Source organism: Chiroxiphia lanceolata, chromosome 2 (genome assembly GCF_009829145.1).
Source record: "Chiroxiphia lanceolata isolate bChiLan1 chromosome 2, bChiLan1.pri, whole genome shotgun sequence".
Taxonomy (NCBI): Eukaryota; Metazoa; Chordata; class Aves; order Passeriformes; family Pipridae; genus Chiroxiphia; species Chiroxiphia lanceolata.
Window position 1 is genome coordinate 108,627,694 of NC_045638.1, and position 16,108 is coordinate 108,643,801.

At 43.1% G+C, this 16,108-nt stretch overlaps 1 protein-coding gene across 1 annotated transcript in view; it reads right to left on the minus strand.

The window, feature by feature from the left end:
- Positions 1 to 15,748, minus strand: part of USP25 (ubiquitin specific peptidase 25) — a 90,177-nt gene extending 74,429 nt beyond the window's left edge. Inside the window, exon 1 of the mRNA XM_032678826.1 lies at positions 15,660 to 15,748. Within this exon, the coding sequence (XP_032534717.1) occupies positions 15,660 to 15,704 (45 nt within the window). The 5' untranslated portion in view covers positions 15,705 to 15,748. The remainder of the gene's footprint in view (positions 1 to 15,659) is intronic.
- Positions 15,749 to 16,108: the final 360 nt, after the last annotated feature.

A 16,108-nucleotide genomic window follows, 5' to 3' on the forward strand; every position in this document is an offset into this window, starting at 1 on the left:
TAGACATTAAGAAAAAATTTTTCACTATGAGGGTGGTGAGGCCCTGGCACAGGTTGCCCAGAGAAGCTGTGGCTGCCTCATCCCTGAAGTGCTTAAGGCCAGGTTGGATGGGTCTTGGAGCAACCTGATCTACTAGAAGGTGTCCCTGCCCATGGCAGGGGGGTTGGAATGAGATATCTTTAAGGTCCCTTCCAAACCCAGGACATTCTATGATTCTATGATTCTCAAGGGATGAATACTTGTATTAGAGACAAAAAGAGAGAACTGAGAAAATGCAAGTGCTGTGAACAGCATCTTTACTCAGTCTCTCCACACAAATCCCGCTTTACTTTCTGGTGCAACTCCAATTTATAAGAGTTATTTGTTGGAGGAAAACTCAAGTGACATTGCACAAAATATTTCATATTGAAGACAATTCTAATGTATCCTGAACTGCAAAGGACCTGCTAATGGTACCACTTGCAGACAAGTAGCTAATAAGCCAGTCTCCTTGTATGATGCTGCTGCAATGAGAACAACACAGAGCTTAGAGGAATGTAATCCTCTATAAAAAGGCTTTAAGTTTCTGCTACAAACAAATAAACAAAAATATTTAACATACAAAGGACAAGCATACTAAATACCCTCAATTACCACTGAGAATGTCATTTTCTGCCACATTAATCATATCTCCCAGGAATAGTTAAAAGGCCCACAAACACTGCAGAGCATTATGGCTTCCAGCAACAGAGATACATTAACCAGCTTCTAAATAAACTGTTGGTCAAGTTCCAAATAGGCAAATAAAAACTAACTCCTTCCCTGAAGATATTAACTTGAAACACAGGGAAAACACTCTGTCAACTCCAGAAGGCTTTGTTGCATGTCTTGCTCTTACCAGCTCTGTCCTCAAGATTTTTCTCTGTGTATGTGCAGAATAAACATATATAAAATATATAAATTAAAAAGTAGGTATATGTATACATATATATTTTTAAAGCAGTGTTTTGCAAGTGCAAAGACCAAGTTAAATCCCTGCAGTGGCTTTAGGGTGTTCATTTTTCCAGTACCTCCTAAAGCACAACGGAACTAGGTTCCCTTGCCCAGCATCTGCTAACTGGGTTTCCTTTTATTAAGGTCTGAAAAGAGAAACCTCTTACATGACATTGTATCCTCTAAGAAAGTAGGTAAAGGTATATTTTTAAACACACACAAATGCAAAATGCACCTCAGCTTTGGCTCGGACAAAAATCACCTGTGGAGAGCAAAGGACATGCACAGAGACAGCAGATTTTCAGTCTGGGACTGCTCTGCACAGGCTGCCAAAACCTGCCAATTACAGCAGCAGCTCGTACAAAGTGCAACTGGACTGAGAGCAAAAACTTACTTCAAGGAGGCAAAAGGACACACTGCATGGCAGGAACTTTCAGCCAACCACAGCCTAACCCAAATAAAAGTTTAACAGGGAAAAGGCTTGAATGCATTACTTAGGTGCACACAGCCCTCCCTCAAAAATTAAATGAAGGACTGTACCTAATCATAGCTTTACATAACCTATATTCATCCTAAGAAAACACTCAGAATACTCTCACCACATCTCTGTGCTCACCATGAGCAATAACAAAGCTGTACAACTTCAACTGAAAATGCTTTAACGAGTGATTTTTCAATTAATTTCAATATTTGATATTAAGGATTCTACACAACAGAAGATCATGCATTCATGAAAACACTCACTATTCTGAGCCCCATATGTAGCCAAAAAATTCTCATTTACTCTCAGTATAACACGCTTAAATTTATCTTTATTCAAGCTAATATTTAAACTTTTTGAAATGAAATTTTAAAGAGAGGCTTGAGGAGTTTGGTTTGTATTCTCTCACACTAAATATAAGGCAAACCCACCTCAGACAGTTGTACGCATTTACAAAATAACACCCAGAAGTTAAACATGAGCCAAATCGTCACCTGCATGGGGAATGCTCTTGCAACAAGCATGAAAACCTGTCAGTTCACAGGGAAACATTAAAATTAGTCTGTGAACTGACTTATGAACAGCGTTGCTTGAGTGAAGAATTGCTTAGTTCCACATTTCTAGCTCTTACTGATAGCTTCTCCAAAAAGACAGCGACAGGATGATAATCAAGAAAGGATAGTAGCCTTAGTACTTACTGAAAACATAAAAGGCATCAGAAATACAAAATTACGGAGAATTTTAAGGTTTGTGTGTTTTAAACCGCCATCATCTCTCACACCCTACTCAGCACAACAGTGAGCTTCCCAATAGTAATGACAGCAGCTCTAAAATTAATTAACTACGGTAAAGCCGATGAGATCTTGAGTTTCGCTTAACTAGATGCAAGTTCAACTTGGGTTGTATTCACTGGAGCCACCACGGGAAAATTTGCTTCACAAAAATTCCTTTTGATTCTTACATATTTCAGTTACTGTGACAGTAATTAGTAAAAATATCTCAGCTCCGACTCAAATCTGCTGGGGGATTATTTACTGGTGGCAGCAGGAGGGGCCTTTCAAAGCACCAGCACACGTTATCTGAAAACTACATATAAAATTCAGAAGGGTTCCTCCAAAAGCCTTCCCATGGACAACAGCTGGGCAGTACCATGATACCAGTGGTGCTCCAGTCTCTGCTCACAGGTATATTTTGTTTATAAATATAAACATACAGAATTACAGAATGGTTGGAGTTGAAAGGGACCTCTGAAGATTATCTAATCCAAGCCCCCTGTTAAAAAAGGATACATACACATCTTTCCAATCACTCCTGGCCACTTTCTGTTGTAAAAGTTCCCTTCTTAATTTTTTTCTTCTGCTCATAGACATTTACCACCACACCTAAACATTACATTTTACAGTGTCTGCCCAGGTGGCACCACCAAAACACAAGCATTCTCCTCACAGGAAAGCCTATTGACCAGGGTACAATTTTATTGCAGCCACTATTAAAAGTGTCCAGTCTTGTCTTTCTGAGGTATAAAACAATGCTGTTGTAAGAGCCAGACTAACTCCATGCTTTGAGATGTTTTCCTTTGCATCCCAATCACAGTTTAACCCATCAGGCCAAACACAAGCTCTTTTGGCTCACTTTGAAGCTCTTCACTGTCCTTTCATCACCCATTTATAACGTCACTGTGAGGCTAAGGCCTATCTCTCAATTCAAGAGAACAGTCCCACTAGCCAATTCAAATATTTAGCATATTTATGGCATTGTTTTTCTCCAAAAAGCCATCATGATAGCCTCGCCCTGCTCTGCACAATACAGAAGGTTTCTCAAGGAAACAAAACCAAGCTAGCCCCAACCTTCTCCTCACTCTGCCATTATAACAAAGACAACAACTCTAGGAGCAAACAAACCCACTCTGGAGATTCCAAGTGTCCTCAGATCAGTGGGAACCAAGTATCTGCAATACTTACAAACAATAACATTTAAAGGCGCTGTAAGACCACAAGCTGCTTCTGATGAGTCAGCTGTTCTTCCCAAGCTGTAGCTCCTGCCAATGCTGGCCAGCCCAGGCTGGTGTTGCCAGATGCCACCCGTCCTGGCCACAAGCCACTCCTCCCCTGGAGCCAGCACCACAGCCTGAACCTCCAGTAATCCAGCCCAGGCTCTCAATAAACCAGCAGAGAGTCATTCTCTGTGTTCATTAATTTCCTGTTGCCTTAGGGAGAGCCAGGAGTGAGACAAGGGAGAGAACAAGACAAAAGCTGCACCTATTTCCTCTGGATTAAACTGCTGTGGATCAGCAGCCTTATGAGAATGAGTTGTTTCTCTGCCATTATTTTAATCCTACTTCTATCCAGTGAGAGAAACCAAGCAGGAGAAAATCCTCCCACAGTTCTCTTCCTACTCAGGCACTATTGCAGAAAACTTACTCCAATAGGAGACGAATTGAAAATTCCCACAGTGAGAGGAATCCGGTGTTCCTGGTGTGCCTCATGGTTACACTCCACACAAATGAATGAGCACACTCAGGCCTGCTCCTGCATGGACCACTCCCTGGTTTAAGTGTGCACATCCAGAAGGATTTCATTTACTGCAGCTGTTAATGGCACAGAGATCAAAGATCCCACTTCACCTCAAACAACTCCGCTACGTGCTCTAGGTAAGTGATACCAGAACGATTTCACAATCAATTTTTCCACACAAAATTCAGAATAGTACAGCATGGAAATCTTAAATAAAAGTTAAATTGCACTTTTTATAGACAGGTCTGTATTACAAAGAGTCCACTGTATTCAATAGAAAGGAAACATTGGGGCAAAGAGCTCAGCTGTCTGTTTTGAATAGGAAGGAAAAAAATCCCCAACTTAATAGAAAGCCTTTCAATAAAGGCTTTTCCATTTAGTCCAATTAAAAAAAAATTAGTAACATGATTTCCTAAAGAAACAGACCCTGTGATCACAGAGCATGCACATACCCAGCCACGTCTGCTCTCCTGTCTCTCAAAAGCAACAGCCCCGACAGCCCAAGTCCAACCACAGGGATCCTCAAAACCCTCAGCAGCACCCTGGGCTTCCTGCAGCTCAGGCATCCAGCCTGCTGGTGCCCACTCCTTGGGCCAAAAGAAGTTAGATGAGACAACACAGGGAGCTTGGGAAGAACAGAGAAGGAGTACCTCCACTGCAGTGAGGTCTTTCAGAGTGAATTGACTCAACTGATCACCTCGCTCCAACTGTTAATCCAACATGCACTACGAGATGAAATTCCATCAGAAAAGTCATGTGCTGCTATTTGCAGCATTCAGTAAAATTATTTGATAGCTTATCCTGCCCTCCACTAATAATTTAAACAGAAATCATGTGAAGAGAGACAGGCATTTATCTTGGGGAGCAGGGAGGGAGGTGGGCAGGAAGGGACACAGACACAACTCTGCGGAAGAATAAGACTACAGATAACACTAAGTCACCTAAAATCCGGGGCAGTGTTTAACAGGTTGCCTGCAAGGTGTCAGGCTTCCAACAGCAGTTCCAGCTTCTCAGGCGAGACAGCTTTTCCTGGGTCAGGCACCAGGAAGGCGCTGGCACGTGCTGCGTCCCTGCGGAAAGGCCACTGCCACACCACGGACTGCCGGCCTGTGAAGGTCAGCGAGCAGCTCTCGCTTTCATTAGGTAATAACCTCCACAGACTCAGATGGCATTAGAATTGAAATGAACCTCAAACACAACAGAGACCAGAGTATTTAAAGATGCGGTGAGATTTGTACCAGGGATCAGCATATAATTTTACTACCTCGCAATTAAGGAAATAGTAAATTCAGCATTGCACACTCCACAGAGGGCAAACGAAATTTTCTAAGCTGGTTTCTTTCAAGGAGAAAGGAAAAAAAACCACAAGGTTCAGAATCTTTGGGGGTTTTTAATGGACTTCAAATTACCTTATATTGAAACACACATTTGCCTCAGCTCCCACAGAAAGCTGAACGTGTTATATTCTAATACATTCGGACATGGTCTTGAGAATCCTATGACAACTTTGGTTTATAACCACTATTTGCCATCATTTAGATCTCTCAGTCTTCCCTGTCTTGGTGGTGTTGTAGCAGTATCACCAAGAGTGACTTTCTGCCATCACCACATACCTAGCTGAAATTTCACAGGCTGACTTGAGTAAAAGGGGTATGAAGTACTCTTCTAAACAGTTCACATTTTTGGAAAACAATCTGAAACAAAAAAAATCTAAATTCTGTGCTTCCCTCCTAAAAAAAAATTAATTCTGCGCTGCCTTTCTAGCAGCAGCATTATGCCAACACATTCCTCATCAAACAGCAGAGATAATAAGCTCTGATAGAAAAATCTTCAACCCTTTCCTACTCAGTAAGGTCACAAAGCCCTTGGCACCTTCCCAGGCCTCTGACAACACAGCACAGCCTGTGCACTGCACCCACACACCCCCACACAGCACTAGCAGGAGGTAGCACATTTACCAGTCGGCCTTAAATTAGTCCCAGAAAAACCTTCAAGGCAACACACCAAGTTAGCAAGAGCTGGAACTGGTGATGATGGGGAAATCTGTCTTTACCATTAATAAATCCAGAGGTTACAGAGTAGACCAGCAGACTGTACCCAAAAAAGCAGCCCAGTCAGCTTCAGGCAGGGGGACAACTGTGGTCCAGCCAGAGCTGTCACAAGAGACACTCTGTGGCTTTCAGGACCAAGTCCCATAACACACGTGCAAGACCAGAGGGAACTTTTAAAAGTTGTCAGTAAGCAGTTACTTATTTTTTAATTTCCACACAAGTAACGGACTACAGACAGAGAAGACTTAATTCTAGTACCCCATGAAAAAAAAGAAAAAGTTTAAGCTTAGATGCCCTAATAAAAAAAAACTTTCCTTTTACTAGCACCAAATAATTAGAAGTTTCTAATGTAAGAAAAGGTAGCGGGAAAGTCTCTAAATGAAAAGAACATGGTTCTCAAACAGATGAGAAATTACATAAGAGGCATCAGTAGAATTTGAAGAAAATAAGTTGACAAATGGGAAAATAGGTAATACTGAGAAGGGAAACCACAAGCTGTCTATAAAGCTGTTTAGCTTAAAAAAAAATTTCATATTTACAAGCTTAAAAGCTTTCTCTTGTATGTTTTCCCATGATTTTATATCAAAAACAAAAGTTAAAATCTGAAAAACATAAGAATGCTTTCTCAGTCACAACATAAGACTTCTGGGATCTGATAAAATACACAGTATTCAGTCCTCTAACCAGGCCATTTATACCTATGCACTTTGATAAAGTTGGTTTTTTTCTACCCATGCACTTTTGGAAAGTGTTAGCAAAAAAAAAAAAAAAAAAAAAAAAAAGTACTTTTCCAACAGCTGTAGTCCCAGGAGAAATTTCTTTTTCAAGTAACTAACTTCCAGAGGAATAAAATGAAACCAAAGACAAAAGTGGAGTAGGAATCTGTTCCTGCCATCTCCTCCTCTTTTCAAAAGAATGAGGAATGCCATGTGCCTGTGCATACCCAGCCTTTTCCAGTTTCTTACTTCAAAGAACTCTCAAAGTAAACACCTGAATGTAAATTTTTCAATGGTTATTTCCACGTGGCACTTTTTTTTTTCCTGGCTTATCCTAGTAATAACACAGCTAAATTCAACTTCTTGAAATTATTTTTTGTTTTAATTGAAATTTTATTGAAATTCACAAGAGTAAGTTTTGGTTTGATAATAAGAATAAACATTTCCGCACAGGTATCTGACTTTCCTTGGAGTCATACAGCTATCACATATAATATCACATGGGAACTCAAGCCTGGCATTTACTATTCACCAAAAATAATAATCAGCATTAAATGTAGCTACACAATTCACAATCCAAAAGTTTTACATCTCAGACTCAGACTCTAATGGCAAGTGAACATCCTGTTTTCAAGGGAGCCCTCTGGATTCCGGGGTACAATACCCGTGAAATGACGCCATAACAATTAGCAGGAAGAAGCCACAGATGGATATAATGCCATTATATCACATGAATTCATTTCCACAAATTCTGCCTAGACCACTATAAGGTAAAAGGGTCAATTAAATTTAAATAGCTATGGATAATGCCTTGAAAACACTAAAGCCTCTCTGACAAGCTTTTATTAAATACATTATTCTGTCTACATGTGCTTATTGTAAAGCTTAAAAATATGCTTACACCTGATGGCTAAAAAGCTTTTGTCAAGAATATTTTAAGTACAATCTGTATTTGCTTGGCACCTAAACTTTGATAAGCTTGACTGTTGCCAATTAGTTGATACCAGAAACATTTTAAAAGAAATGCTGTGCATCATATAATTTTTTTCAGCAAGAATCCACCAGCTAAAATAATTCATAAAGCAGCTATAAACAAAAGCATCATGTCAAAGCTGTGCATCTCAGAACAAAATCTATTGGAATTTGCATACCAGTATTTCTGCTGTTTTACATACACAACTCTGTGGCAGGCAATGCTTTCAAAGTTAACCTGCTTGCACTCCAGCCTTCAAGCTGTTCCACATCACATGTTTGGTGTTTTTCCACCTCTCCAAAAGTCTTTCTTCAGAGAGCTGCATTAAAATCGTGGACACTCAGCGGTGCTACCGCTCATAACAGTACTGTTCCTGTTAAAGTTCCATCATCAGGTAACAACAGATTTCAGGGAAACTCTCATGCTGGTGGCTTTCAATACACTCCTGAATTTCATCTTTTATGGCAAAGAAAAGCTAATGACATTTACAAAAGAATGGAAACTAAGAAACCTAACTGAAACAAAATCAGCGGGTTCTTAAATTGCAGGAGTCTAAATAGATTAAGTATTTTCATTGTGATTTTTAAATGCTTGGAATGAATGATGTTATTAAATACGTGAGGAAAAAATTCCGTAATTACAAAGACAAGAACTTACAAAGCCCGCCACAGATGACTGAAGTCACCACAACATCCAGCTCACGACATTTTGTGCCAATCTGTCCTTTGCACCATTTTAAGATCCAGTTCCTCCTTCATAGCATTTCACGGGAATCTCAACATTGACTCAAAATGTTGCTCAACATTTCATTCATGTTAAAGCCTAAACCCACAGATTCTGCACCACTCTCACCACGAAAATGACTGTGTAGTTCAGCATGTTAAAACCACCCCTGTACCAGAAGACACAGCCTGGTTGTCAGCAGAAGGCAACACACCCCCACAGCCACTCCAGAACACAGACCAGGACACTCGTCTCAAATATTGAGGCAGGGAGCTGTAACCCTCTGCATCAGAGACAGACTTACATTCCCTTTATTCACTTCTGGAGGGTGGAGTGGTAACAGAGCACAAAGGTGGACAGGATCACTCAAGGAGAAGTTTCATGAAAATCTCCCACTAATGGTCTGTAGAGCCCTCAGTTGATTGTGAGTTTTGAACTACTACAGAAATCGAGACAGATTTAAACCCTGCAATACAATTACAGAGTGCAAATTTTAATGCTGGAATAAATGAACATTTTAGATGGTGACTGTACTCAACCACAGCAAACACTACAGCTGCTCTCCATTCTACCTGCAAGATTGGCTGAGGTGTACTGGCAGAATACAGCTTATAACATTTATATCCAGCACAGTATTAATGTAAGGTAACATGGAAAAATCTGACGTGCTGTTCAGAACACACTGTGTTGTCAAATAAAGAGTTACAAGTGTTCACAAAAAACAGCAAGAGATGCCATTTGCCAACCTGATGCAGGAAACAGGAAAAAGTACTTCGTTTTACTTGGCAGAAAGCCTGAGTTTGTACCATCATGCAAGGTATGCTCTTGCTATCCTGCTCTGCAGGAAAGCATCTCACCACCTTATCTTGACTTCAGCCTCACAGCCTGTCAGCTTTGTCACAGTATTTTCTCCCTTTTTTAATAATAAAAAAAGATGAAGAGTTTATAGAAAACTTTCAACCTGACATAGTTTTCCATGCAACTTACTACTGCGATTCACAGTTTTCCTGTTAATTACGCTTGACCACCCATTAACCAGAACTTTGGACATATCACAGTCCCGAAGCAAATGGAAGGAATTTCCACCCCACCTGTCACACATTCGGCTCTCTGGCAGAAGTCACACACAAGTTACATTAGTTTCATTGCACTACTGAAACTGAACCCACGTTCACTCCAGTCAAGTATTTTCTACTCTTGGCAAATACTGACTTCTCTAACAGCACCCCAGCTGATACAGTGTAATCACCAGCTAACAGAAGCCACCTCTATTTCCTAACGGGAAGAAAAGGCGGAACTCTACTCTAAAATCATAAAATCCTTTTGAAATACAATATCACAACAGCCTCTCCTACATTACTCACCCAATTCTGTAGCCTGCGATTTGCATCAGGATGCTACACTGCTCCCCCAAGGCACAAGTCCTGGTGAGAAGCAGGCACCTACCCCTGGTGAGAAGCTGAATTCTCTCGAATTACAGGTGTTGAGCCAGTGACTAAAGACCATCACACTGGTAACTTAGTCGCTGGGGTTTGATGGAGAACTTTAACAAACCCATCTAAAAAAAACCCAAACAAACAAACGAAAAACAACTACACAAAATAAAAGCAACAGACACACGCACAAACCTTCATTGTGACTCAGTGCAATCTTTCCCCACTTTAAAATAATCACACTGGTTATCACAAGAGAACTAGAAAGTGAAAGCACTTGGGATACTTTCGTTTCCCAGAAAAGCTGTTCCCACATCTGTGGCTTTCCTACTCAGAGAAAGTTGAAAAGACTTTTCTCTCTCAGTCCAGGTCCTGGCAACACCCCCCCTCCCCCCCCCAAATTTTTAAGAACTCTATTCCACAATAAGTACAGGAAGTTCATAATAAAAAAGACCCCAAACAAACAAAACAAAAAAGTCAGGCCTTTAAAGGAATTTATTCCTACATGAAAAGGCTTAAGTGAAGGCACAGCTCTTAAACTTTTTGTTTACTTTTTATGCTTTAAAGGAACATCAGGAATGTCATGTTGGACTCCTAGTTTTTGCCAGATGACCAGCTGGAAACTGCAAATCAGCATCTTCACTACAGAAATCAAAGGGCAGTAAAACATTAAGGAACCCTGGAAGCACCTCTGGGCACCTCAATAATCCCCCCGTCACTGGCACTGCCAGCCAGTGGCTGTAAGGGGGTGACTGATGCAGCTCCCCAAACAACTCCTGGCACAGGTCATGTGTGAGGGTCAGACACCTCTCAGCTGGTTCTGCAAAGATCTGGGGCCAGCCTGAATAGGCAGCCTCCAAGTCGAGTTTAACAACCCAGTCACTGCACCAGTCCCCAGCATCCAGGACATCCCTCACAATTCACACCACTGAAATTATGGATCGGCTTCTCATGGACTGAATAATCAGGCTGTCGACACTCGGGCAAGTTCGAGGAAGAAGAAAAGATTTAGCCAGAAACCGACCAGAATTTCTATCTTTCATTCTTCTTTTTATTACTCTTCAGCTACAAAAGTCCATGAACATCAACTGAATTCACAGAATTAAAGAGATGCTACTTCCAGACCAAACATATCATCTCAGGCACAAAAGTGCAAGAAAAGTAACTGTTCAATTATCCTCCCACTTATCTTTACAAAGCACTTTTAAAAATGTGAAATATTTTTATATTTTGAGGCATGGTAATTTGCTTTTTTGACCTTTTCATAGAAGCGGATGGGTTTTGTCATCTTTTGTAGATGCTGCTCCTAGCAGCTGTCTATAGAGGACTATCCTAAAAATATATTGTTGTTGGGGTTTTTTAAGGAATTACTGAAGATATTTTAAAATAATATTACAAAAGGTCACCATAAAAATACGTAAGTCTTACATTTCCATATCCTGAAACAGTATTTTTCTTTCAAGGCATGGACCAAAATGTATTTAAAGACATTATTTCAGACAAATTCTATATGATAGTACTATAGTTGTAAACTCCTGCTACTAGAGGAGCATTACTGAACTTCTGTGAAAGGTTTTCTGAATGCAACAGGTTTTAAACTGCTATTAAAGGTTTCAGAAACATGCTGATTCATATTATATTATACCAATAAAAACAACCCTCCAAAATTCAACAGGCTTGCATAGATACAAAAAAAAAATAAAAATCCAACAACAACAACAACAACAAAAAACAAACCACCAAACCTTACCACACACACACCCACCTCACACTAAAATCCATGAAAGCAGTCACAAAACCAGAAGGCATTCAGCAGACCAGTCTGACAAGGGCTTTCAAAATCACTTTGAATCACTGACCTTTGCACCTTGCTCTAGCTTTCAGAAAATACCAAGGGGAATCTGTGTCGAAGGTGTAATTAAATTTTTTAAAATTCAGAACAAGATGCATATATTTAAAAGCGTAACTCCAGAGCAATTCAAATGATTTTTAATTACTCAGTAGTTGCTGCAAACACTTTCAGTAAACCAGTCTGGTTATTCTCACCTTGGCCAAAAGAGGTAATAAAGCTTTGGGTACCAGCACTGGCAGGTATAACCCCCCATATTCAAACCCATCTGACACACAGTCCAAACACAGAGATATGTAATCCATCTTCATTCCCTGACCCAGGGTACATTTCTCCGACACAGGAGGATACCCAGATGTTGGTCAGAGGAAAGAGCAGCTCCAGCCGTGTGATGAGAGCAGAATCCTGCAGCCTCTGGGATCCACCAAGCACCCACCATCAGGCAACCCTGAACTCAACTATTAAAACACAGAGATTTTAAAGGCTTGGATTTGAAATCCTTGGAAGGTTGCCACCTACTGAGATGGAGAAGCAGAGCACACAAGATATCCCAAGATACCTTCCTTGCGTACCAAGCGCTTGGTAGATACGCTTTGCAATTACTTCCTGCCATTCAGGACTGCATCAACATCTCTGTTCCAATTGCTGGAGACAGATAACTGCATCATCTCCTGCACGAAGTGGCTTTTGCTTTCAGGAAAGAAAAGCAGTCAGTGCCACATTATTAGCTAAATCCTTCAGTAGTAAGTACATCAAAACCATGGGACAAGCAGAGCAGAAGCACACACATGAGCCAGCATAATTTTCTCCTTATTACCCCAAAAAAAGAGTATGGGAGAGGAAGTAAGTAGTATCAGACCTTGCTTTAAGCCAGGCATTATTTCAAGTGGTAAATACCCTTAAAAGTTTGTGCTTCTTTAAAAAAAAAGTAAAAAAAATTGAGCTGAGCTGACACACCTAACTTTATTCTACTATCCTGAGATTACGCTGCCAATGCACTGCTGAATCACAGGTCTGAAATAACAGTGGGTGTGGGAAACCAAAGGACAGATAAAATAGTCTTTAAACCCATCTATCAACCAACACTCGGGCCGTCTCCAGAAGCAGCAGAACTTGATAACACAGATTGCTGAGAGGCCAGCTAAGTGTCACCCTATAAAACCCAGCTTCTTCAACCTGCTGTTCCGAGATGGCCATCACAATAATTATCAGAGCTGAGACAACACTGAAACATGTTTGACCTCCCTGCATGGTTACTTTCAATTACTCCAAAAAAAATCACCATTTCCCCCAGCCCTTGTTGCTCAACCCTGTGTAAGGGACACTTGCCAAGTGAAGGGTCTGGCAGCACGAAAGCTGCCTGGGAAGGTTTTCCTTCAGGAGGAAAATCCATGCCTGTGTTCACCAGCACTGTAGGACTGCCTGGAGTACAGGGAGTCCTGCAACACACGTGCCTTAGTTCTTCAGCAGCAAACTGCCTGTTAAAAAAAGGACTTGACTGGACAAAAATACAGATGGGACAAAACAAGAAGGTCCTTTCTCTTAACTTCCCAGGTCGTTTACCTTTATTCACATGCTTTAGTCCTCATATGACCATTATCTTTAACCTCCAGCCACCTAACAATGTCAGAGAAGCACGCAAGAGATGTGAGCACGGAGAATAACATGATTAAATATTTGCTTCAGGAAATAAATTACAAGTTTTAATTAGGAGTCAAGATGACCAGTAGAGATGAAAGAAAAAACTTCTCTGGATGCGATGCAGCTGCTTTTACTACATGATAAACTAAAGATAGCTTCAGTGGGAAACAGGCTGTTTGTAGTTAGAGCATTTATTAATACAAACCTACGTGTCCAAGTGCTGCTGAAGTTTGACACACACTTCCTGTATGACAGTAAGAAAACATCAGATGAACAATGTTGGGAACCACAGTTCTGAATAAAGTATGCTGATGACTCAGGCATCTCTTGTAAACTCAATATATTTCTGCTTGTATGTGGTTTCTTTACGCTAACATAAAATAATCACGACAAACTTTGAGGTCTCCAGAACAAACTCTCATTATTTGTGGAGCTTGGGATTTTCCTCTTTTGAGGGAAGATGGTGAGTTAGTGGTATGGTAGCTTCTCCACTTTTCCTCCATCTGTCAGCTCACTGAACCTTCAAAATTTTTCTTCTTACATGCAAATAACCTGAATAATGTAAAAAATTGTAACCCAAGTAGCTACTCGTTAGTCTCAGTAAGCAATGAGATACTTACTCTGGAATCAAATAATGCTTTTTTGAAAAGTACCCTCAAGATTTATCTTTTCCTCACTCCAGCATGGAATCAGGGTTAAAACAGAAAATCCCTGCCATGAAAAAAAAACTTATTTTACACAGTTGCTCTAGATACTTAGAGAAGTGACCACCAGCCACAGATACTGACTACAACTTTAGAATTATTGCTAACTTGATTTTTTACTGCAGGATGTGTTACCCAGCATCTCCCACAACCCATCTTCAACCACCTTTAAGCTTATCCTTGATTTGAAGCTAAAGTAACCCTGAACTACTGACTCACAAGCAGTTTAGCCGAAAACCAAAACGTTTCTTCTAATTTAGCTGAAAATTAACATTCCTCCTTCAGGATTATTGACAGAAGGTTCAAATAGGCAGCTCTAATCAGAGTGCAGGAGGTACCATGTAACTGAGTATCGGATGAGATAATTGCGGGACATTCAGTAAACCATCAGAAACAGGTTTTATAAAAGGTAAACTTGTTCACAAAAGTTGTCAGATGCACAGCAGCAACTAAGTTTTCAAACAGAGAAAACACATGTAGCAGTAAATCTGCTACATTAACATTTAACTGAGGAAAAAAAAATCTGCCCGTGCAGCCCTTGCCTTCCTGCTGAAGCAGCCAAAAATCAGTGCTAACTACTTCCAACTACGATAGCAGTCTTTGCCAGACACGCCTTTCCCTCCAAACGAGCTTCTTGAATGCGAGTTGTACCACTTTAACCAATTACACCTTAATCAGCACATTCCCACTGTCCACTCTTACGACTGCAGCCATTTAACTTCCACACTGACTACACCAAAGCACAAACACCTTTATCCTCTTATAAAAGCTGCACATGCCATTATTAAAAAATAAATAAAAATCAGGGAACAGGGCAGCAGTCATATCACTAAACTGAAGAGTTGTGTTAACCAGCAAGTTACCTTTAAAGCATAAAAATTATTGTTTAACAAGCACGGAAATTTAATTTTAGATATTTCTCAACGCGGTTCAGTTCACTTAAAGGGACGAAGAGCTTTAGAAGCCATCCTTTTTTCTTTCTTTTTTTTTTTTTTTTTTTTTTGTGACAGAGAAACATTCCCCGCCAAGTCCTGGTGTGCAGCAAGAGATCCGTAAGCGCCGTCATTCCCTCAACCCCGTTCCGCGATGCGCGTTAACGCGGGTCCCTAAACGCGGCACTTTTTCACTCCAGCGGGAGAGCGTCACCGGCTGGAAATAGCGTTCACCTTTGGCGGGCGCGGATGCCGGCGCTGCAGGGTCACGCCGGGCGCCAGCAGCATCTCCCCGCGGGGAGCTCGCCCGGGACCCCGCGGTGCCCCGGGGCACGTCCCGCTCGCCCCCAGCGCTGCCGCCCCGCCCGGCTCCCTGTGAGCGCAACAGGCCCGCCCGGACCCCGCGGAGCGCGGGGTGTCCCCCGCGGGCAGCGCCGAGCCCGCGGCCGCGCTGGCGGCGGCCCCCGCCGCGGCTCCGCGGCCGCTGGAGCGGCGGGGCCCGGGAGAGGCCGCGGCGCGGGGAAGGCCCGGGAGCGGCTCGGCAGGGGCGGCTGCGCCCCCGGCGCGGGGGGAGCGGCGGGGCCGGGGCGGGCGCGGCCAGGCCCGGGCGCGGCGCGGACGCGGCGCGGGGCGCTCGGCGGCCCCAGGGCCGGGCCCCGGCGGGGTCTCACCTTGGCGGCGCCGCCGGGCTGCAGCACGTTCTGCTCCACCGTCATGGCCCCCGCGCGGCTCCCGGCGGCGCCCCGGGCTCGGCGGGCGGCGGCGGCGCCGTGCGGCGGCAGCTGGGCCGGGCCCGGGCTGGGCGAGCGGGGCGGGAGGCGGGGCGGGAGGGGGAGCCCGAGTCACCGCCCGGCGGGCGCAGCGCGGCCCCGCTCCGGCCCCGCTGTCACTCCCGGAGCGCCGAGCGCCGCCCCCGGCCCGGCAGCGGCACCGCCCCGCGCACCTGCCCCGGGCGCAGCCCCCGCCCGGCCCCGTCCCCGCCCCGCCGCACCGCCCGCCTCCATCTTGGGCGCTCCCGGCGGGAGCGCCCGCGGCCGCCCCGCTCCACCCCCGGCGAGGGCTCCGCGCCCCCCGCCCGGCGCAGGGCCGGCCCCGGCGAGGGTGAAGTTTGCCCTGCTCC